The following is a 23,843-nucleotide window of genomic DNA, read 5'->3' as shown; positions in this document are numbered from 1 at the left end:
TACCAAAGACATGTAGCAGAATAGAATCTGACCTAAATTTATGATGAAATTAGATTTTATTGGATTTCTTTTGAAACAGAAAGTAGAAAATATTGTTTTTTTTCCACATTTTCGCTTATATCGCAAAAAAATAAAAAACCGAGAGGTGAATAAACACCACCAAAAGAAAACTCTACTTGTATGAACAAAATAATAAAAATGTAATTTGGGTACAGTGTAGCATGACTGAGTAAATGTCATTCAAATTGCAAAAGCATTGAAAATTGGTCTGGGAAGGAAGGGGGTGAATTGTCACAGTATTGAGGTGGTTAAACATCCTTTACTTTTTATATTGGTCTTCTGTAAAATTTTATTTTCCTGTTGCCTCCATGGCAGCATACCTGTGATAGAGCTCCGCCTCTACTCCGCCTTCAGGACTAGTGAATAGCTTAAAAGAAAGACGCCTCCTACTCCCAGCATTCTCCTTTTTTTCCTCATACCTTCTTGACTGGTGAAGAGTTTGCAGTATGTCCTTACCTGCTCACCATCTGGCAGCTTCTGCTGGGTTAAGCCTCTCCCAAGCGCAGTCCCTGTACTCGGGCCACTCTTAGCGCTAAAAAGTCTGGGAACCCCTTCTGCGGATCTTTTGGGGTATGCAGAGTTTCCTAATGAGGAACGCAGTCTGCCATAAACTCTTTTGCATAAAGAGCTTTTTTGTGATTGGCATTGATGGCAGCAGCAGCAGGATCAGCTCCCCCTTGCTATCTTTCTTCAGGTATCTACATTTATTTTCCCTCCTCTCCGGGTGAGTTTGTTCCATTTTGTTGTATCCCTCCTTCCCCTCTATGTGCTTAATTTCCCCCTTTCTCTTTACCAGCCAGCCAGGTGTTCTCCTTGGGGTGTAGATTTTCCTTCCTCCATTTATTCAGAGGATCATTTAGTTAAAAAAAAAATATGTATGTATATATGTATGTATGTGTGTATGTATATAGATAAGTGTGTGTATGTATGTATGCATGTGTGTGTGTGTGTGTATATATATGTGTGTGTTGTGGGAGATTAGCTCACAGGGATCACCTTTTCCAGGAAAGTAAGGCTAGCATGCAGGTAATTTCTTTAAAGTCTGGTGCCACACCCCTACCTAACAAGCTGGTCTTTCAGAGCTGCTTTAAGGAATACGCAGCTGACCGAGACCAAGAAAGTCTACAAGTAGCCAAGCTTTTGAAACAGACCATAAAAAGATTCTCTTTCTGAACTGGCTGATATGATGCCTGCTCAGGCAATACCTCCGGACCTGCAGGCAACGGACGTTGATCCATAGGTGCCAGGCCCCTCTATGGCCAGCATGCCGAATCCCTCTTCAGGGCACAGGGTCAGAACCCTTTCTCAGGAAAAGGAGGTGATTGAGGAGGAGTGGAAGAAGACGTAAAATAAGTTTTCACTTGCAAGGTTTGGGAAACTTTGCCCTCTAGTTCCAGCTGATTCGAAGCCACTGGATTTGATGCCAGTGGTGGAAGCAGCAGTGACCCAACTAGCAAAGAATGTTACTCTTCCTATGGAAAATTCAGCAGCCTTTAAAGATCCTTTAGAGAGGTGTCTGGATCTGGATCTCAAAAGGAGCTATCTAGCTTCAGGTACAGCATGCAAGCCAGCAATCGCCCTTACATCAGTGTCCACAGCAATAAAAGCCTGGACAGAAAACATAAGAGTCGGCTATCAGACAAGATATGCCAATGCAAGACATCACAAAGGCACTGGTTGAGCTGAAGATGTTGGCCGATTTCGTCGGAGAAGCAGCAATTGACACCATTCGCTGCTCAGCCAGAGCAATTCAGTCATGGCCAAAAGGGCCTTATGGCTAAAGCCATGGGCAGCGGATATTGCTTCAAAACTGAACTGGTGCAGGATTCCCTTTGATGGGAAGGCACTGTTTGGGGAGGGTTTGGACAAAGCAATCTCCAGAGTGACTGGTGGCAACTCAGGCTTACTTCCACAAGACAGACGGGCCGGGAGATCCAGAAACGTCTCTTCTAGATTTCAACAATCCAGGTCAAGTAATTTCAGACAGTCTCGCCAAAATAGAGATGGCTGGAAAACCTGGAGGGGTACCCAGTCTTCCGTTCTGGGGACAAGAAAAAGTAGACCTTTCTCTGCCCCCCAGGTTAAAACAAAATCCTTTTGACATAGGGCAGGCCCAAACACTCCCAGTGGGAGCCAGGCTCAAACATTTGCGCAACCCCCGGCAGAAAGACAAAAGATGTACACCGCTCCAAAGTTATCTGCAGGTGTGGAGTATAACAACACTACTTGTGGCAACCACCCTGGGTGCCTGCTGAGGTCCGCAACCCGGAATGTCCATATAACAGAGGGAGAGATGCGGCACATCCAGAGTAGTAAAAAAGTCTTTAGTTATTGGTATTCCATACTCACAGGCTTAAAACATGACACACAAGAGAACCACAATGTTCAGCAGACGCGTTTCACACAAAGTGCTTATTCATTGCTCTTTTTTCTTATTCATTTGTGCAACCCCCGCCTGACAGCTTCTCTCTCTCTTTGAGCCTCATAGGTTCAATGTCAGCATGCATTCCGATGGTGCCATGGTCACGTTGGCGTCTGAGGTACTTTCAAACCGGCTTCCTAAAACAGTGGAAGAAACAACGTCTCTCACAGCCCATCCTCTTAACACCATGCATGAGCAGAAGTCTTTATTGGTGGACGAAGCTTCAGAACCTCTCCAAATCGCGATAGTTGGGTTCCCTCTCGTGGACCACAATTACTTCAGATGCCAGCGGAAAAGGGTGGGGAGCCCATTGCAAGGAAATTGAGGCCCAGGGAAGATGGTCCTTTCAAGCCGAGAGCCTAGTCTCGAACATCCTGGAGTTGAGAGGAGCATTCCTATCCTTAACCTCTCTAGCTCCCCACATGAGAGGCAAGAGAGTCCTTCTACGACTGGACAACAGGGCAGCAGTCTCCTATATTCAAAAACAGGGCGGGACTCGCAGCAGGTCACTTTTGTCAGAAGTAGAACCGATCATGCTCTGGGCAGAGAGGAATCTCCTAGACCTCAGAGCAGTGTATCTCCTGGGCAGGCTAGACAATCAAGCGGACATTCTCTCCAGATCTTGTCTGGACAACAACGAATGGGCCCTGCATCCGCATTTATTTCACCAGATCGCCAATCACTGGAAATATCCTCAGGTGGATCTGTTCGCTACACCACGGAACACCAAGCTTCCCAGATTTATCTCCCGTTTCCACACCCCCAGGTGGAAGCAGTGGACGCTCTGACATGCACCTGGGACTTAGACACAGGGTATGCCTTCCCACCTGGCCCTCTTATTCTTAAATTCTTCCTGAGGCTCCTAAAGGAACCAGTACACATCCTGGCGATTCACCATTATTGGCCTAAGAGACCTTGGTTTCCACTAACCATGTGGCTGTCTGTGAGCACACCTCTAACACTTCCCCTGTTCCCTCAACTTCTACAGCAGGGCAGAGTCTCTCATCCAAACCTGCATAATCTGGATCTATGGGTGTGGAAATTAGGTGGCGGAGGTTTGAAGCCTTAGGCTGTTCCCCGGACGTCATTTCGACACTCCTTCAAACAAGGAAACCATCCACAAACTCCATCTACTCAAGAGTCTGGGAAAAATTCCAAACCTTTGCGGGTGGGAAAAAAAAAAAAAGATTTTTGATCGATTCTCACCTTCAGTCTCCAATATTTTGGGGTTCCTACAGACCGGACTTGACCGAGGCCTAGGCCTTGGTCTCAGTTCATTAAAGGTCCAGGTGGCCGCATTATCAGCAGCAACAAATTCAAGATGGCCAGTCAACCCTCTTGTAGTTACGTTCCTTAGAGGGGTGTTAAAGTCACACCCTCCAGTCAGACGCACCTTTCTAAAATGTGACCCAACTCTAATCCTGGAAGCCTTGGCGGAACATCCTTTTGCTTCTATGGAACAAATATCGATTTTAGAACTTATCCTTAAAAATGGCATATATAGGATATCGGACTTGCAAGCCCTGGGAATCGGAGAGGATCACGTTTCTTTCTTTCCAGACAGAGTGGAACTGCGACCTATTCAAGGTTTCATCCCTAAAATCGCTACTGCAAGTCACCTCAGGGAACCATGGGCCTTGCCAGTTTTTTTCCCCAGTCAGAAATAGACCCAAGCTTGGACATAGCAAAAGTCCTCAAGAAGTATCTCAAAGCTACAGAAAAATTTAGATCATCTAACAGGCTGTTTTGTTATCCCATGGAGAAAAAACTAAGGGAAGGAAGCCTCTAGCAGGACGCCTGCATCCTGGATTGTCAAACTAATACATAAAGTGTACAGGGCTAAATGCATGGTTCCTCCGAAGCAGGTAAAGGTTCATTCAACGAGATCAATTTCTGGGCAGCCAGAGCGAACGTCTCCCTGGATACCATCTGCAGGGGTGCCACATGGTTGTCTCAGCACACATTTATAAAACATTATAGAGTTGACCCTGGAACGCTCACCACTTTAGAATTTGAAGGAAGGGCAATGCGGGAAGCCCTTTCTTCATCTAAATAAAAAAAAAACAAAAAAAAAAAAAACATTTCTTTGTGTTTTAGCATCTACCCACCCTTTTTTCAGCTAGTTATTTATCACAGGTATGCTGCCATGGAGGCACCAGGAAAAACAGAAAATTGTATCATACTTACCGTAATTTTCCTTTTCCTGGTGCCTCCATAACAGCATACGCTCCCTCCCTCTCTATTCTATATCACAGGAGAATGTTGGGAGTAGGGGGCGTCTTTCTTTTAACCGGCTGCCGACCGCCGCACGACGATATACGTCGGCAGTCAGCCCCGGCCAGGCAAAGTGACGAATATATACGTCACTAGCCTGTCACTTGCTTGGGAGCCAATAGGGGGCGTGCGCGCGCCCGCGGAGGCACGCTCCCGCCCCGGCTCGTTCCCCAGCAAGTCCGTGCGTGTGACCGGCGGACCTGATGTCCGCCGGTCACTCGTCGATTGTCAGTGCAGAGGGAGAAAGTCAGGCGTCTGATGTAAACAAGCCGCCTGTCATTCTCCCCTGTGTAGAAATAGTGATCATACGGTTCTACTATGTAGGACCGTTGATCACTGTTCCTACACTTCAAGCCACAGCCAATCACAGTAAGAATCACGCCCCTAGGGACACACACCACCCCTCCCTCTCAAATAAAGTTAACCCCTTCACTACCAGTGTCATTTTGCAGTAACAGTGCATATGTATAGCACTGATTACTGCAGTAATGTCACTGGTAACCCCAAAAGTGTCAGTCAAGGGTCCGATCTGTCCGCCGCAATGTCGCAGTACCGCAAAACAAAAATCGCAGATCGCCGCCATTACGCGTTAAAAAAAAAACCACCAAAAATGACAAAAATCTTTCCCTTTGTTAGTAAACGCAATAACTTTTGCGCAAACCAATCAAAATACGCTTTTTGCGATTTTTTTTTACCAAACATATGTAGCAGAAAACAAATTGGCCAAAAATGTTAAAAAATGTTGATTTTTACATTTTTTGGGGGGGAATTTCATATAAAAAAATGTGAAAAATATTGTTGTTTTTGCAAAATGTACCCTCTTTTTTTGTTTACAGTGGGTACGGAAAGTATTCAGACCCCCTTAAATTTTTCACTCTTTGTTATATTGCAGCCATTTGCTAAAATCATTTAGGTTCATTCTTCTTCCTCATGAATGTACACATAGCACCCCATACTGACAGAAAAACACAGAATTGTTGACATTGTTGCAGATTTATTAAAAAAGAAAAACTGAAATATCACATGGTCCTTAGTATTCAGACCCTTTGCTCAGTATTTAGTAGAAGCCCCCTTTTGATCTAATACAGCCAGGAGTCTTTTTGGGAAAGATGCAACAAATCTTTCACACCTGGATTTGGGGATCCTCTGCCATTCCTCCTTGCAGATCCTCTCCAGTTCTGTCAGGTTGGATGGTAAACGTTGGTGGACAGCCATTTTTAGGTCTCTCCAGAGATGCTCAATTGGGTTTAAGTCAGGGCTCTGGCTGGGCCATTCAAGAACAGTCACGGAGTTGTTGTGAAGCCACTCCTTTGTTATTTTAGCTGTGTGCTTAGGGTCATTGTCTTGTTGGAAGGTAAACCTTCGGCCCAGTCTGAGGTCCAGAGCACTCTGGAGAAGGTTTTTGTCCAGGATATCACTGTACTTGGCAGTATACATCTTTCCCTCGATTGCAACCAGTCGTCCTGTCCCTGCAGCTGAAAAACACCCCCACAGCATGATGCTGCCACCACCATGCTTCACTGTTGGGACTGTATTGGACAGGTGATGAGCAGTGCCTGGTTTTCTCCACACATACCGCTTAGAATTAAGGCCAAAAAGGTCTATTTTGGTCTCATCAGACCAGAGAATCTTATTTCTCACCATCTTGGAGTCCTTCAGGTGTTTTTTAGCAAACTCCATATGGGCTTTCATGTGTCTTACACTGAGGAGAGGCTTCTGTCGGGCCACTCTGCCATAAAGCCCCGACTGGTGGAGGGCTACAGTGATGGTTGACTTTCTACAACTTTCTCCCATCTCCTGACTGCATCTCTGGAGCTCAGCCACAGTGATCTTTGGGTTCTTCTTTACCTCTCTCACCAAGGCTCTTCTCCCCCGATAGCTCAGTTTGGCCGGACGGCCAGCTCTAGGAAGGGTTCTGGTCCTCCCAAACGTCTTCCATTTGAGGATTATGGAGGCCACTGTGCTCTTATAAACCTTAAGTGCAGCAGAAATCTTTTTGTAACCTTGGCCAGATCTGTGCCTTGCCACAATTCTGTCTCTGAGCTCTTCAGGCAGTTCCTTTTGACCTCATGATTCTCATTTGCTCTGACATGCATTGTGATCTGGAAGGTCTTATATAGACAGGTGTGTGGCTTTCCTAATCAAGTCCAATCAGTATAATCAAACACAGCTGGACTCAAATGAAGGTGTAGAACCATCTCAAGGATGATCAGAAGAAATGGAAAGCACCTGAGTTAAATATATGAGTGTCACAGCAAAGGGTTTGAATACTTAGGACCATGCAGGGGCGTACCTAGAGCATTTGGCACCCGGGGCGGATCCTATATCTAGCACCCCCCCCCCAGGCAACGAACATTGACGTGTCATGTGTAAAATGTATGGAGACCCCCTTTTACATTACACAGAACCCTTACCCCTGGACCCCTTTACATTACACAGCCCCCGTACCCCTGGACCCCTTTACATTACACAGCCCCTGGACCCCTTTACATTACACAGCCCCCTTACCCCTGGACCCCTTTACATTACACAGCCCCCTTACCTCTGGACCCCTTTACATTACACAGCCCCTGTACATTACACAGCCCCCTTACCCCTGGACCCCTTTACATTACACAGCCCCCTTACCCCTGGACCCCTTTACATTACACAGCCCCTGTACATTACACAGCCCCCTTACCCCTGGACCCCTTTACATTACACAGCCCCCTTACCCCTGGACCCCTTTACATTACACAGCCCCTGTACCCCTGGACCCCTTTACATTACACTGCCCCCTTACCTCTGGACCCCTTGACATTACACAGCCCCTGTACCCCTGGACCCCTTTACATTACACTGCCCCCTTACCCCTGGACCCCTTTACAGTACACTGCCCCCTTACCCCTGGACCCCTTTACATTACACAGCCCCCCATTGGAACCCTTTACATTACACAGCCCCATCCCCCATACAACCCTTTACATTACACAGCCCCCCAATATAACCCCTTTACAATACAAAGCCCCCACCAATAGAACCCCTCTACAATAAATCCCCCCATAGAACCCCTATACAATACAAAGCCCCCCCCCATAGAACCCCTATACAATACAAAGCCCCCCCCCATAGAACCCCTATACAATACAAAGCCCGCCCCCATACAACCCCTATACAATACAAAGCCACCCCCCCAAAAAAAGAACCCCTTTACAATACAAAGTCACCCCCCCTCAAAATAACCCCTTTACAATACAAAGCCCCCCGCCCCCCCTCAAAATAACCCCTTTACAATACAAAGCCCCCCCTCAAAATAACCCCTTTACAATACAAAGCCCCCCCCCTCAAAATAACCCCTTTACAATACAAAGCCCCCCCGCCCCCCCTCAAAATAATCCCTTTACAATACAAAACCCCCCCGCCCCCCCCTCAAAATAACCCCTTTACAATACAAAGCCCCCCCCCCTCAAAATAACCCCTTTACAATACAAAGCCCCCCCGCCCCCCCTACCTTTTTAGGAGGAGAGCGGAGGAGGAGGAACTGTTTAAAGCAGAGAGGACGTGAGAGACTCACTGTCACTCCCGAGCCCTGAATACACAGCGATCGGCGCGAACTGCAGAAGTTACTATGCTGGTTAATGAGCAGGTGATTGGTTGATAGGCGGTCCTAGCAACCAATCGCCTTCTCATTAACCAGCATAGTAAACTGCGGCAGCGCCGATCGCTGTGTATTCAGGGCTCGGGAGTGACAGTGAGTCTCTCACATCCTCTCTGCTTTAAACAGTTCCTCCTCCTCCGCGGTGGAAGCAGTCTGGCGGCCGGTGTCCTGTAACCGGCCCCGGGTGTCACCCTGATCTTCCCTGACACACTGACACCCCCCTAATGTGTGGCACCCGGGGCGGACCGCCCCCCCGCCCCCCCTATTGCTACGCCACTGGGACCATGTGATATTTCAGTTTTTCTTTTTTAATAAATCTGCAACAATGTCAACAATTCTGTGTTTTTCTATCAGTATGGGGTGCTATGTGTACATTCATGAGGAAGAAAAATGAACTTAAATGATTTTAGCAAATGGCTGCAATATAACAAAGAGTGGAAAATTTAAGGGGGTCTGAATACTTTCCGTACCCACTGTATATCGCAAAAAAGTAAAAATCGCACAGGTGATCAAATACCACCAAAAGAAAGCTCTGTTTGTGGGAAAAAAAGGATGTCAAATTCGTTTAGGTACAGCGTCGCACGACCGCGCAATTGTCCGTTAAAGTCACGCAGTAAAAATCGCAAAAAAAACCCTGGTCAGGAAGGGGGTAAAATCTTCCGGGGCTTAAGTGGTTAAGCTATTTACTAGTCCTGAAGGTGGAGATCTATCACAGGTATGCTGCTATGGATAGGCACCAGGAAAGGAAAATTATGGTAAGTATGATACAATTTTCCGTTTTTCTGAGATATTGAATTTTGGGTTTTCACTAGCTGTAAGCCATAATCATGAAAATAAAAATAAAGAAATGCTTGAAATACATGTGTAACTCATCTATATAACATATGAGTTTCACTTTTTGAATTTAATGACGTGTGATGCAAATTTTATGATATGTCCCTGTATATATATATATATAATTCCCACACACAACGTGCGCTCCAGCACATTAACTTTTAACCACGTGGTGCTCAGGTCACGTGAAGACAGTTCGCGAGTTATACACTGGACCACAAAGCATCCTCTACTGACAGTCTTTCGCAAATTGTCTCCGTCCCCCTGATCAGCACTTTTTATACTGCGGCGGCCATTTTTCCGGAGACATTTTCCGCCCATGATATGAAGACAAATGTTGGCGATTACATTTGGGCTGGACCATTGGTCACTGAACACACGGGGGTGTGCGGTCTTTAGTGTCCAGCACACAATAGTCCAGTGGTTTCATGGTCATAGATATCTGAGGGAACTGCGGTCACACGCTCTCATTTATCACCCGGAATTGTTCTATAAAACACTACAGAGCACAACCCAATCTCGCTATCAGATCCAATCGCCGTACCGTTTCTTCACTCCTTGCGGGGACAAATAAAGCCAGTCTCAGGCTACATAACAACACTGTACAGTTCTGTTATCAAAACACGTCATTCAACTAAGAAGAGAGGAAAAGGCGCATTGATTGAATAATACCCGTACTCCCCTCCCTGGGACCGTACCAAGTGCGCGTTACTCATGCCTCAATGGATTCTGGGATGACCGGACCTGACCCAAGTGACGTCAGAGGGGTGTATTAATTTTTATGTATGGATTTGCTAACTCTTACAGCTAAAATATCCCCTATGAGACACCCCGGGCCGCTCATATTGCGGTGTTCTAAATAAGGGTTAGTGAACTCCCTTAGACGAGTTACGAATAACTGAGGCGGGAGCTGGAAGTGTAACCCTCCTCCCCTCGTTATTGTTGAACGTGGTACAGTCCGGGAGTCTGGCAGTATCTCAGCGCGGGGAAGGTAGCTCCGCTCCAGCCGTTGTTTCTCCGGTGTTGTGTCCGCTCGGTGTGTAGGTGTTTGCGGTGCTCGGCCTCTGCGGTGACATGTCCGTGGCCTTTGCAGCTCCCCGGCAGCGGGGGAAGGGGGAGATAACCCCGGCTGCCATCCAGAAGGTGAGACACAAAGGAGGGACGATTGTTATCAGTGGGAGGAGGGTGTTGTGGCCACACTGACGGCTAATGGGACGTGAGGATAGAGAGGAGGCATGAACAGAGGGGGATGGGTTCAGCTGAGCGTGTAGGTTTATCCTGTGAGTGGATATCCCAGCTTTATTTATCTCTGGAGAACAATGACATCTCAGAACAACCCTGCATAGACAGGGCTACAGAGGGGCCCCACACTGGCAGAACAGGCCGGGGCTCCAACCTCCAGGGTGGTGTACATTGGGGGGGTCCATCATCCTCACCCCCTGATCCTGCCCTCCGCAGACTTCTTCATACTTGCTCAAAACACTGAACAAACCTGACTATAGCATTATTGTACATTAAAAAAGGCTCCCAGATACCTCTCCTCTTTTACATTTGTGAACGGGGCCTAATGCACCGCAAATGTGTGCCGACGCATTTCATGGTGTTACCATAGACTTAAAGCGGAGTTCCAGCCGTTTTTGTGTTTATTAAAGACTCTGCCCCACGATCCAGCGACCCAAATCCCTCCTCCCCCTCTGTGGTGCTGGCATCACTAGTTGTGAAAGCATGCGGCTTCAGAGCTGGGTGTGCACTGCGCATGCGCGAGTTGCGCTGCGCGTCAAGAATGGCCTGGCAATCTTCTTGGACCTACGACGTGTCCCAAAAGTTTGCAGAGAGGGAGGGGGGATAGGAGAACTTCCACTTGAGCAGCCTGAGCGGAAGTGGGAGCGGGTACCTGCCCCCCCCCAAAAAAAAATGACCTGCCAAAGGAGCCCTTAACCGCTGCCAAACTCCCGCCGCATAAATACTGCGGCAGGCTTGCTTGACTGCGCAAAGCAACGTACTTGTATGGTGATCCATGGGAGCGATCCTGGGGGCACAAGCGCCCCCCCCCCCCATTAGCCAGCGGGGAAGCTGCTTTACAAGGCTGGCGGCCATGATTGCCCCTGGGCACATCAGTGATTGCTCCATGTGAAGAGAGAATAGCGGTCTGTTGTAAACACAGCAGACCGTTGTTCTCTCAGGAATCAGCACAGAGCGCATGTGTTCCTCCTATTTTAGTATTCAATAGTTTTTTTATTGAGTTTAAACAAAACCGTACAATAGTAAAACATAAAATATAGAAAAGGGGGGGGGGTAGCATACAGAAAAGTACCCCACACCAGGACAGTGTATATCAGAACATGACTCCTAACATTATTGGCAGCTAGGAAGTCAATAATAAAAAGTTAAACAGCAAGATACGAGTCCCAAAACTGAGGCTCCTCAAAAGGAGGTACATCTAGAGTCCAGAGCCCACTATCAGACCGGCCAGTAGGGGCCCCGCCCCAGACACCCCGAATGGGCACAAACTGTGTCCACGAAAGGGCGAGGCCCCCCCAACCCTCCTCCCCCAGAAGAGAAAACCAATGGGCTCCCATCCATGGCCAAATAATATATAACGACCCAGACCCATAGCAGGAAACCCAAACCAGAGCCCCGATGTCAGAGCAAACAATGCCTCTCCTGCAGCCAGACCCCCAAAAGAGCAAATAAACAGAAAAGAAAAGGAGAATAGCCCACACCACTATGGGCAGAGAAAGGGAGAGAACAAGAAAAGAAAGGAAGGAACAGAAGAAAAGGAAAAGAGTAAGAAAGAAAAAGAGGCCAGGACAAAAGCAATGGAAAACAAAGTAAAGTAATCACATACATGTCCCCCGCGCCGGACCCCAAGCCACCCAGCTGCAACTACGGAGCCTGCAAATACTCTATATCCAGGGACTCCACACGCGGTCAAATCTATGTTGCCTATCCAAACGAATACTGGCCAACTTCTCATTAAGCATAATCCCCCGACATTTTGGTTTTCACCTGCAATATATTAACCACTTAAGCCCCGGAAGATTTTACCCCCTTCCTGACCAGAGGGTATTTTGCAATTCGGCACTGCGTGACTTTAACGGACAATTGCGCGGTCGTGCGACGCTGTACCTTTTTTTTTTTTTTTTTTGATCATGCGCTATAAACAAAAAAAGAGCGTCAATTTTGCAAAAATAACAATATTTTTTACTTTTTTTTTTTATATGAAATTCCCCCTAAAAAAAATGTAAAAATCAAAATCTAACATTTTCGGCCAATTTGTTTTATGCTACATATGTTTGGTAAAAAAAAAATCGCATAAGCGTATTTTGATTGGTTTGCGCAAAAGTTATCGCGTTTACTAACAAAGGGAAAGATTTTTTGTCTTTTTTTTTTTTTTTGCGACATTGCGGCGGACAGATCGGACCCTTAACTGACATTTTTGACACTTTTGGGGTTACCAGTGACATTACTACAGTAATCAATGCTATATATATATATATATATATATATATATATATATATATATATATATATATATGCACTGTTACTGTAAAAATACACTGGTAGTGAAGGGGTTAACTTTATTTGAGAGGGAGGGGCTGTGTGTGTTCCTAGGGGCGTGCTTCTAACTGTGATTGGCTGTGGCTTGAGCTGTAGGAACAGTGATCAATGTTCCTACATAGTAGAACTGTATGATCATTGTTTCTACACAGGGGAGAATGACAGGTGGTTTGTTTACACTAGCCGCCTGCCTTTCTCCCTCTTCCCCCGAAGATCGCTGGTCACACGTGCGGGGGGGGGGGGAGTGCACCTCCGGCGGCGCTCGCTCCCCAGAGCCTCACAGGCTAGCGACGTAGACCTATGTCGCTCTGCCTGTGAGGGGCTGACTGCCGCAGTAAATATACTGTGAGCAGTCGGCAAGCGGTTAAGTCCAGGCGTTTTCCAAGCGTGTTCCTCCTATTTAGGATCACAGGTCTCTGTGTTGATTCCACAAGCCCATCCCCCTCTGTTAGAAAACACCCCCTAGGCATACACTTAACCCTTTGATCACCCCTGAGTTAACCCCTTCCCTGCCAGTGTCATTATTACAGTAACCGTGCATATTTTTAGCCCTGGTTACTGTAGTTATGTCACTGGTCCCCCCCCCCCCCCCCCCCCAAAATGTCAGGGGTCCGATCTGTCTGCCTCAACGTTGCAGTCCCTCTAAAAATCGTTGATCGCCGCCATTACTAGTAAAAAAAAAAAAAATGACAAATCTTTCCCCTAGTTAGTAGACGCGATAAATTTTGCGCAAACCAATCAAAATACGCTTATTGGGATTTTGTTTTCCAAAAATATGTAGCAGAATACAAATTGGCCTAAAATGATGAAAACGTTTGATTTTTACATATAGCAGAATGTGAAAAATATATATATTTTTTTTCTTCAAAATTGACGCTCTTTTATTGTTTATAGCGCAACAAATAAAAATCGCAGAGGTGATCAAATACCACCAAAATAAAGCTCTATTTGTGGGGAAAAAAGATCAATTTTATTTGGGTACAGCCCTGCATGACTGCGAACATGTCAAAGTAACGCAGTGCCGAATCGCAAAAAATGGCCTGGTCGAGAAGTGGTTAAAGCAGAAGTTCCACCTTTGGGTGGCACTCCGCTTTAAATGGAAGGAGTTCAGTATCTTCCGCTCCTTCCAAACTAGACATGGAGCTTCATTTACGAAGCACAGCAACGCGATGCGACAGACGCTTCATGTTTTCTTTTCCAATGGTTTTTAATTGGAATTTTTTAAAATCAACATAAAAGTGTAGTATAGTACAAAAACCTTTCTTTGGTCCAGCGAGTTCATACAAGACAAAAAAAAAAAAAGAGAGGTTTAACAGTCCTAAGACTCTTGAACCTGTGTGTGACCACCGATTCATTAGACGCTTCATGTTTTTGTGGATGGCTCTGTGTGCTGTCCATATAATCTAATAGAGACTGTTTTACAAGGTTTTCGAGAAGCATTAAAAATGCGTTTCAAATTTATTCTTTTAATGGCAGTGTGAATGGGACCTTAGAGTGTGCTCTGTACATGGGATGGGGGTAATGTGGGAGAGGAGAATTGCATAAAGTGGTTCTATACCTAAAACATGAAATGTGAACAAAGCATATCCCTCTATAGTGTGTACTTGTCCCAATCCAGAGCACTAAAGCCCCGTACACACGTACCGATCGTCGGCCGTAAATATTCGGCCGACGACCGATCGGCCGATTGTAGGCTTGTTAGTATGATGCTTCCGACAGCGCATTTTCGGCCGAATAGAATCTGTTGTGCAGGCATTAAAATTTTTGTTGGCCGACACCAGAACGGCCGATTGTTCGCCAGTCAGTACAGAATTCGGCCGACAATCAGCAGATTTGCAAGACTGGGCATGCTCAGAGAAGAAAAAAGACAAGGAAAGTTAACCATCACATGACATCACTTCTGCAGTCGGCTGTTGTTGGCCGACAAAATTCGTGTGCAGTCTTTTGCAGTTTTAAGCGGACAGGACAGCCCTGGACAAAGGTCGGCCGACGATCGGTACGTGTGTACGAGGCATAAGTGTCGCTTTTGTCTGCTGCTTTGTTCTGCTATCAACATGAATAACTTCTGATAAGTTTTCCTGACACCAAGAGAAAAATTGTTACAGGGGAGGGAGCTCCATCTGATTTCAGCCTCCGCTCTGTTTCTGTGTGCTGTGTGAAAGGGGGCGTGTGCCTTCCCGCCAATCAGCTTTTAGAGCTCTCCTCACTGAGCTCAGCAGAGTGTAACTTCAAGCAGAGCTCCGCCCAAAAGGGGAAGCTCCACCTACTTGACACTTCCCCCTTCGCTGCCACATTTTGGCTCCTTTCTGTGGGGACCCGGTACCTGGTTTTGACTGGTACCTCCTCCCACTTCTGGGTGATTGCGCCGCAGATCAGTCACCTGGAAGTTCAGCCCCTCCTCCTTCTCCCACCACCGGGCCATTCACAAAGCGCAGTGCACTTGGCGCATGCACAGTAGGGAACTGGCTGTGAAGCTGCAATGCTTCTCTGCTGGTTTCCCTTACCCAAAAAGGCAGCTGCAGCACGCGGGAGCTGATGGAAAAATCAGCTCGGGTGAAGACACCGCGAGATCCCTGGACAGATCAGTGTCCTTCTATTAAAAGTTAGCAGCTAAAGGATTTGTAGCTGCTGACTTTTAATTTTGTTTTGACAGAGCCTGGAGCTCCTCTTTCAGCTCTCTGCTCCCTGTTTACACAAGCTTTATAAACTCTGGACTTTGAAGGGATGAAGAGAAGACTGCAGATAAATAGGTACAACTTGTGTAGGAGCATTTTTCATCTCTGTGTTTGTCCTGAGGCGGTCGCCTCTGGGTATATGAAACTGTTTACACCCACCTAAAGTCTATTACTTTTTTCTGTAGTCTGTTTTATATTTACTCTTCTGGTTTACCTTGCCGCGACGAGGTACGTCCTTTCCGGCTGCGCATTGGCTCCTGGGATATGAGTTTCATCAATCCCAGGAGTCAATGGTAGTATTGCGTTACAACCAGGAAATGACGCAATGCAAGGCAACAACGAGTGCACCCTGCTTTGTAGTTTATGCAAATGCATGAGATCAGGAGGTGCATGCTGGGTAGTCAGCAGCACCCTATCCTGGAAGGAGATACCAGTGGGCTTCACATGCCCACACTGAAGATGGGTACCCACTCAGAGGGAACAATAAACTGTTTCCAAAAAAATAAACATTTGAAAAACCTACATTAAAGTGGAGTTCCACCCGTTTTTCCAACATTATAAAAATTGCTTTTATTCCCCAAATGATCACAGCATTGGCTAAATGTAATTGTTTTCCTATCTACTTAAAGGAAATAATGTTTTATAAATGACATTCTTCATAAACTAACCTTGATTTTTCCTCAGCAGGGGGCTCCCATCTTAATTGTGGGCGTGTGAAGCCCACATGTTACTACTTCCTACAATAGGTGCTGCTGGTTACCCAGCATGCACCTCCAAAGGAAGGTCCCACCCTGTTGTTATGGCAACACAGCTACTGCTGTGCTGGTCTCTGGTGAGAATTGAAATCACATGAATGTCTAATACATTGTTACTGTGGCTAACTTTGTTTATGTTAAACATACCTGTATCATATATTATTACTATTATACAGGATTTATATCGTGCCAACAGTTTGCGCAGCACTTTACAATGTGAGGGAAGACAATACAGTTACAGTACAATTCAATACAGGAGGAATCAGAGGGCCCTGCTCGTTAGAGCTTACAATCTAGAAGATATATATATATATATAGAGATCTATATATATATATATATATATATATATATATATATATATATATATATATATATATATTTTAATATTTTTATATATCCATTTATTTTTTACAGTATTGCTAATTTTCACTTGCAGCTGACGAAACAGATTTTCACTTCGCCCCGGTTCACACTTCTGCGTGTGCGGGGTTTGCATGTAATGTCGGAGCGCACTGCTCCGACATTACATGCGATCAGCTGTGCGGTGCGAGTTTATCCATACAGTTTGTATGGCTAAATTCGCATCGCACCCGGAGCAAAGACGCACAGGAGGCATTTTTGCAGCCGCATCAGGATCGGATCGCACAGCGGTTCACACTTGTGCGATCCGCTCCTGTGCGAACTGCACGATCGCACTGCGATATGCGATCAAACTGGGGGTGTCGTTAAGATTACATTGACACCCCCAGCGTATCGCATATGGCAGTGTGAACTGCCGGGGGTGCGTGTGCGATGCGGGAACAGGCTGCAAATTCGCAGCCTTCCTGCACTCGCATAAATGTGAACCGAGCCTTCACCTTTAATTCCACCGTGAATTTTAAATGTACCTTGGCGCCGCGTGAGGGGGGGCGCACATAATCCTCTATCTCCCGCAAGCATTGCCGGGACAAGGCCATCCAGCGCCCAGGGCGAAGACACCAAACTGCACCCCCCCATAAAATTTCCCCTCCAAGCGCAAATTCTCCCCTCTTAAAATCCCCCCCCCCTCCCAGCACAAATCTTCCCCTCCCCCAAATGTCCCCTCCTAGCATAAATCCTCCTCCCCTCCTAGCAGAAATACCCATCAATTATCCCTACTAGCACAAATCCTCTCCCCCAAACTCCCCCTCCCCCCAAAAAAATTCCCCTTCTTGCACAAATCCCCCCTCCTAGGACAAATCCTCTTCCCCCCCATCCCAAACCCCCCGAATATCCCGTCTAGCACATCCCACCACATTCCCCCGCCTAGCACAAATCCTCCCCCCAATTTTCCCCTCTAGCATAAATTCCCCCCATCCCCATTTCTAACAGCGCCATAATTCCCCATCCTAGCACAAATCCCCCCATCACCTCTTCTAGCACAACCCCCCCCCCCCCCAAATCCCCTTCCTAGCACAAATCCCCCCCCCGTCCGTCCCCCCAGCACAAATCCTCTTCCCCTTATTCCTACAGCACAAATCCCCCCTCTTAGACAGAACCTCCCCCCCCCCCCCCACAATCTCCACAGCACAAATCCCCCCTCCTGGTACAAATCCTCTTCCCTCCATCCCCACAGCAAAAATCCCCCCTCCTGGCACAAATTCTCCCCCCACAGCACAAATCCCTCCTCCTGGCACGAATCCTCCCCCCCAGCACAAATCACCCCTCCTAGCACCCCCCTCCCCAATTTCCCTGCTAGAAAAAATGTTATCCTATCACCTCTCAAATTTCCCATCCCAGCACAAATACCCCCCCCCCCCTATATTGATCCAACCTAGAAGTAATCATCTTCTCCCCACCCCTCCTAGTACAAATACTCTCATTCCCCTCTCTCCCCCCCTCCCTGGTGTCCCCAGTGCAGTTCTCCCTTCCCTCGGCTTGGCTGCAGCTTTCCTCCAGCAGGCAGACCTCAGATACAGCGCGGCACATTGATTTGTGATTCTCCTCTTCTGAGGCTCCTTCCTTCTCATCTTCATATGTCTAAGCGGAGGAGGAGCCTAGGGGAAGCCGATTTCTAAAGCTTTGCACGGACAGCTGGCGGGAGAGATGCTGCTGCAGAAAGGGGAGGAAGATTGCGGCTCAGGGATGCCACTGGATGTCAGATCGGGACTTTACAGTATTTGTTACCCCCCTCTCCTTAAAGCAAACAATGTGTGTAGGGGGTGTAGGGGACACGTAATCAAACTCTGTATAGTCCCGATCTGACAACCAGTGGCATCCCTGAGCCGCGATCTTCTTCCCCTTCAGCACAGCAGCCGCATCTCTTCCGCCAGCTGTCCGTGCCAAAGGTTTAGCAATCAGCATCTCCTAGGCTCCTCTCCACTCTGACATATCAAGATGAGGAGGAGCCGAAAGAGGAGAAATCCCGATCTGACAGTCCCGATCTGATGAGCGCTACAGTAACAGGAGTGTGAAGCTGGGGAGGAAAGAGAGAGCACATCCCGCTCTCTTCTGTCAGCTAATAGTTGCAGAAACACTCCTGGTAGCGCCCCCTCCACCTCCCAAGCTACAGACGCCCAGGGCAGCCGACCTCCCGCCCACGAGAGAGAGAAAGATAAAGAGACAGAGTCAATTATTATGTTTAAAATTTTATTAAATTTTTTTTATTTACAAAAAATAAAAATATTTTATTTACATATACTGTATATGATCAAAAAATACAATAAAATAAGCATACAAGAATACATCTAAAGAGAGAAAGAGAGAACGAGAGAGAGAGCGCGGGGGGAGAGAGCGAGAGAGACAGAGGGGGAGAGAGAGGGAGAGAGAGAGAGCGAGACAGAGCGAGACAGAGGGGGAGAGAGAGAGCGCGAGAGAGACAGAGGGGGAGAGAGAGAGCGCGAGAGAGACAGAGGGGGAGAGAGAGAGCGTGAGAGAGACAGAGGGGGAGAGAGAGAGCGCGAGACAGAGGGGGAGAGAGAGAGCGCGAGACAGAGGGGGAGAGAGAGAGCGCGAGAGAGACAGAGGGGGAGAGAGCGCGAGACAGAGGGGGAGCGCGAGACAGAGGGAGAGCGCGAGACAGAGGGAGAGCGCGAGACAGAGGGAGAGCGCGAGACAGAGGGAGAGCGCGAGACAGAGGGAGACGGAGGGAGAGAGAGACAGACAGAGCGAGCGAGACAGAGAGAGCGAGCGCGAGAGACAGAGAGAGAGAGAGAGAGAGACACACACACACAGAGGGGGAGAGAGAGAGACAGACAGAGAGAGATAGAGACACACACACAGAGGGGGAGATAGACAATGAGAGAGACAGAGAGAGAGATAGAGAGACACACACACACACACACACACACACAGAGGGGGAGAGAGAGAGAGAGAGAGACAAACAGACAGACAGAAAGACACAGGACCTCACCTTGCACACACTAATCGTGCCTGCCTGCCCCCTCCTCCTCCTCTCACAAAGCACACAGACAAGCACAACACCCATAACAGCACTGAGATGAATCTTAGCTTGTCTGATGTCCTCATGGATAGAAGTGCATCATTCCTTTTCTAAACATGCAGTACACTGTAGACTCTTCTACAGCCGCTGCTTCTTCTGTGTTATGGTAACACAATATTCGTCTTCCCTTCTCCAACATGGTGCTTAGCTCCGCCTACCAAACGCCATTTCCGGTTTTGAAAAAATGCAATGATTCTTTCCCACGGCTCCTGGGAATGATGACACACATCTCCCAGGAGCCCCTGCGGCGCCGGAAATGACATAGTTCGCCGCGGCGCCGAAGGAGGCAGAAAATTGCTTACCCCTAGCAACAGGGCAAGTGGAGCAAGAAAAAAAAAAAAGTCACCAATACTGTGATCATTTGGGGAATAAAAGCAATTTTTGTATTGTTGAAAAAACGGGTGGAACTCCACTTTAAGTACTAATCTTGTCTTGTATTGCATTAGGTCCAAACATCACGGGGTATTTGAAAAAGAAAAAAAAAAACCCGCTGGAACTCTGCTTTAACTGCTTCCCGACTCCGCTATAGCCGAAAGACAGCTCTCCAGTTCTGGGAGGATGTCTTTGGACGTCCTCCCATGGGCGTTCTCTATAACTGCTTTATCCTTTGAACACAGTTGCTCACAGTTCACAGTAAAGGGCCAATCACAAATGGTCACAGACTTGCCATTTATCAACAACCTTTTCCTCACACAGAGACTGCGTGTGAGGAAAAGAGAGCCGATGACCTGCAAGTCTAATGGCACAGTGAGTACATTGTTTACACTGATCATGACTGCAGCCTCATCAGTGAAGAAAATGTACTTATTTGGAAAATATTTAACTGAAACTAAGAAAAACGTCCCTTTTTTTATTTTTTTTGTGCAAAAAATAAAATAATCCAGCGGTGATTAAATACCACCAAAATAAAGCTCTATCTGTCTCCAAAAAAAGGGAAACCTTTATTTGGGTAAAGTGTTATGTGACTAATTGTCCTTCAAAGTGTGACATCGCTGAAATCTGAAAATTGGCCTGGGCCGGAAGAGGGGGACAGTGCCCTGTATTGAAGTGGTTAAAGGAGAGCTATAACCAGAAATTTAGAGGTCTTAGTTATAACCAGAAATTTAGAGGTCTTAAAGCGGAACTAAACCCATCGATTTAAGTCAAAAAGTTACATTCCAGCCTGTGCCGGGAATGTAACTGTCACATTGGTTGTGCTCTTGACCAAACTGTCAAACCATTAAATGGCTGGTGTCATAACTGATCACATGTGCAGCATTGTGGCAGTTGAAGATCAAACGGAGGCTAAAATGGCAACTTACCTGAAAACAATAGAGGTTTTAGTTCCACTTTAAAGCTGGCTATACAGTACATGGATCGATATTTGGCCAATTCAGCAAGGACTGGCCAAATTTGAATCCATCTATGGGCAGGCTGTACCAAGTTGGGTACAACCATGCCTGCTTGCAGCTTTTTTGGACAGGTAAAAACTGCACCAAAAGTGCACCTTGCCGTTGAAATGCATTGAGAACGCATCAATAACGCACCCGTGTTACGTTTTTGAGCCACAAGACCAATGAAAAACAAACCATAAGCACGATAAAAATCTTTTTTTTCTCATATTGGCAAAAAATTTTGGTCAATCTCTTTATCGATGAAGAAGGCATGCTTAAAATGCTACTACCAGCTCCTCCAAATTACTTTATCGCTTAATCTGAAAAGCGTACTCCAAATTTAGAAAGAGTGAGAATTTCTACTTTTAAATTTCTTTGAAGAAACTGTTTGGAAGTTTTTTTTCTAATTTATCAATTTTAAGGAAGTTTCAACAAGGGGGTGAAGTACAGAAGATTCAGAATATAGGTTGTGTATAGCACCATGAGGAATCCACTTTGCTTAGGTGTGTTCATGGATTCTTATATACAGGTCCCTCTCAAAAAATTAGCATATTGTGATAAAGTTCATTATTTTCTGTAATGTACTAATAAACATTAGACTTTCATATATTTTAGATTCATTACACACAACTGAAGTAGTGCAAGCCTTTTATTGTTTTAATATTGATGATTTTGGCATACAGCTCATGAAAACCCAAAATTCCTATCTCAAAAAATTAGCATATCATGAAAAGGTTCTCTAAACGAGCTATTAACCTAATCATCTGAATCAACTAATTAACTCTAAACACCTGCAAAAGATTCCTGAGGCTTTTAAAAACTCCCAGCCTGGTTCATTACTCAAAACCGCAATCAGGGGTAAGACTGCCGACCTGACTGCTGTCCAGAAGGCCATCATTGACACCCTCAAGCAAGAGGGTAAGACACAGAAATACATTTCTGAACGAATAGGCTGTTCCCAGAGTGCTGTATCGAGGCACCTCAGTGGGAAGTCTGTGGGAAGGAAAAAGTGTGGCAAAAAACGCTGCACAACGAGAAGAGGTGACCGGACCCTGAGGAAGACTGGGGAGAAGGACCGATTCCAGACCTTGGGGGACCTGCGGAAGCAGTGGACTGAGTCTGGAGTAGAAACATCTAGAGCAGTGATGGCGAACCTAGGCACCCCAGATGTTTTGGAACTACATTTCCCATGATGCTCAACTACACTGCAGAGTGCATGAGCATCATGGGAAATGTAGTTCCAAAACATCTGGGGTGCCAAGGTTCGCCATCACTGATCTAGAGCCACCGTGTACAGGCGTGTGCAGGAAATGGGCTACAGGTGCCGCATTCCCCAGGTCAAGTCACTTTTGAACCAGAAACAGCGGCAGAAGCATCTGACCTGGGCTACAGAGAAGAGAAGCAGCACTGGACTGTTGCTCAGTGGTCCAAAGTACTTTTTTCGGATGAAAGCAAATTTTGCATGTCATTCGGAAATCAAGGTGCCAGAGTCTGGAGGAAGACTGGGGAGAGGGAAATGCCATAATGCCTGAAGTCCAGTGTCAAGTACCCACAGTCAGTGATGGTCTGGGGTGCCATGTCAGCTGCTGGTGTTGGTCCACTGTGTTTTATCAAGGGCAGGGTCAATGCAGCTAGCTATCAGGAGATTTTGGAGCACTTCATGCTTCCATCTGCTGAAAAGCTTTATGGAGATGAAGATTTCATTTTTCAGCACGACCTGGCACCTGCTCACAGTGCCAAAACCACTGGTAAATGGTTTACTGACCATGGTATTACTGTGCTCAATTGGCCTGCCAACTCTCCTGACCTGAACCCCATAGAGAATCTGTGGGATGTTGTGAAGAGAAAGTTGAGAGACGCAAGACCCAACACTCTGAATGAGCTCAAGGCCGCTATCGAAGCATCCTGGGCCTCCATAACACCTCAGCAGTGCCACAGGCTGATTGCCTCCATGCCACGCCGCATTGAAGCAGTCATTTCTGCAAAAGGATTCCTGACCAAGTATTGAGTGCATAACTGAACATAATTATTTGAAGGTTGACTTTTTTTGTATTAAAAACACTTTTCTTTTATTGGTCGGATGAAATATGCTAATTTTTTGAGATGGGAATTTTGGGTTTTCATGAGCTGTATGCCAAAATCATCAATATTAAAACAATAAAAGGCTTGCACTACTTCAGTTTTGTGTAATGAATCTAAAATATATGAAAGTCTAATGTTTATCAGTACATTACAGAAAATAATGAACTTTATCACAATATGCTAATTTTTTGAGAGGGACCTGTATATACGACCCTATCCCCATCCAAGGGAACACTATGGGGTTGGGACGCACATGCCCACAAGTGGGAATTTGCACTAGTTCATGCTTTATCTTTGACAGCCCTTATAGATAGGATAGGAGTTCAAGTAAGTCCTTCACTATGGAAAAATGCCGATTTGGCCTGCTTGCTCCCCAGTAGTCAAGGAGGGCCATTCTGGTTTTCAGGTACTTTCAATGTTCTAAACAGGAGGGATCTCCTGTCACAGCAGCAATTCCTACATCATCCTCTGCAGAAGTTGCAACTGACATCCGGAATCCTAAATGGAACATACTTAAATTGGAACGAAACCCAGCATTTTTAACAGTTTCACAAAAAATTTTACTTTTAAGGCATTCCATGAAAGCTGTCACAGTGGCTTTAGGCTCACAACCAAACTGTCAAGCCATAAAATGGCTGGTGTCATAACTGATCACATGTGCAGCGCCATGGTGATTGTAGACAGGGACTAACATGGCAGCTTTCTTGTC

The 23,843-nt window shown here is 46.4% G+C and overlaps 1 protein-coding gene across 4 annotated transcripts in view; it reads left to right on the top strand.

Annotated features, from left to right (window-relative positions):
* Positions 1–10,168: 10,168 nt before the first annotated feature.
* The window catches only part of SS18 (SS18 subunit of BAF chromatin remodeling complex), a 127,102-nt gene continuing 113,427 nt past the window's right edge, over positions 10,169–23,843 (top strand). For 2 of the 4 annotated variants that reach the window (XM_082259403.1, XM_082259405.1), the window contains exon 1: positions 10,170–10,370. In XM_082259403.1, coding sequence (XP_082115529.1) covers positions 10,302–10,370 — 69 coding nt within the window. In that variant the 5' untranslated portion in view covers positions 10,170–10,301. Of the gene's footprint in view, positions 10,371–23,843 lie in introns of all 4 variants that reach the window. The other 2 variants (XM_082259402.1, XM_082259404.1) reach the window with 2 other exon arrangements.

The sequence above is a fragment of the Pelophylax lessonae genome, assembly GCF_965119305.1.
Source record: "Pelophylax lessonae genome assembly, chromosome: 5".
Lineage (NCBI taxonomy): Eukaryota > Metazoa > Chordata > Amphibia > Anura > Ranidae > Pelophylax > Pelophylax lessonae.
The sequence above is the reverse complement of the archived record's forward strand: the minus strand, read 5'-3'. Positions and strand labels throughout refer to the sequence as shown.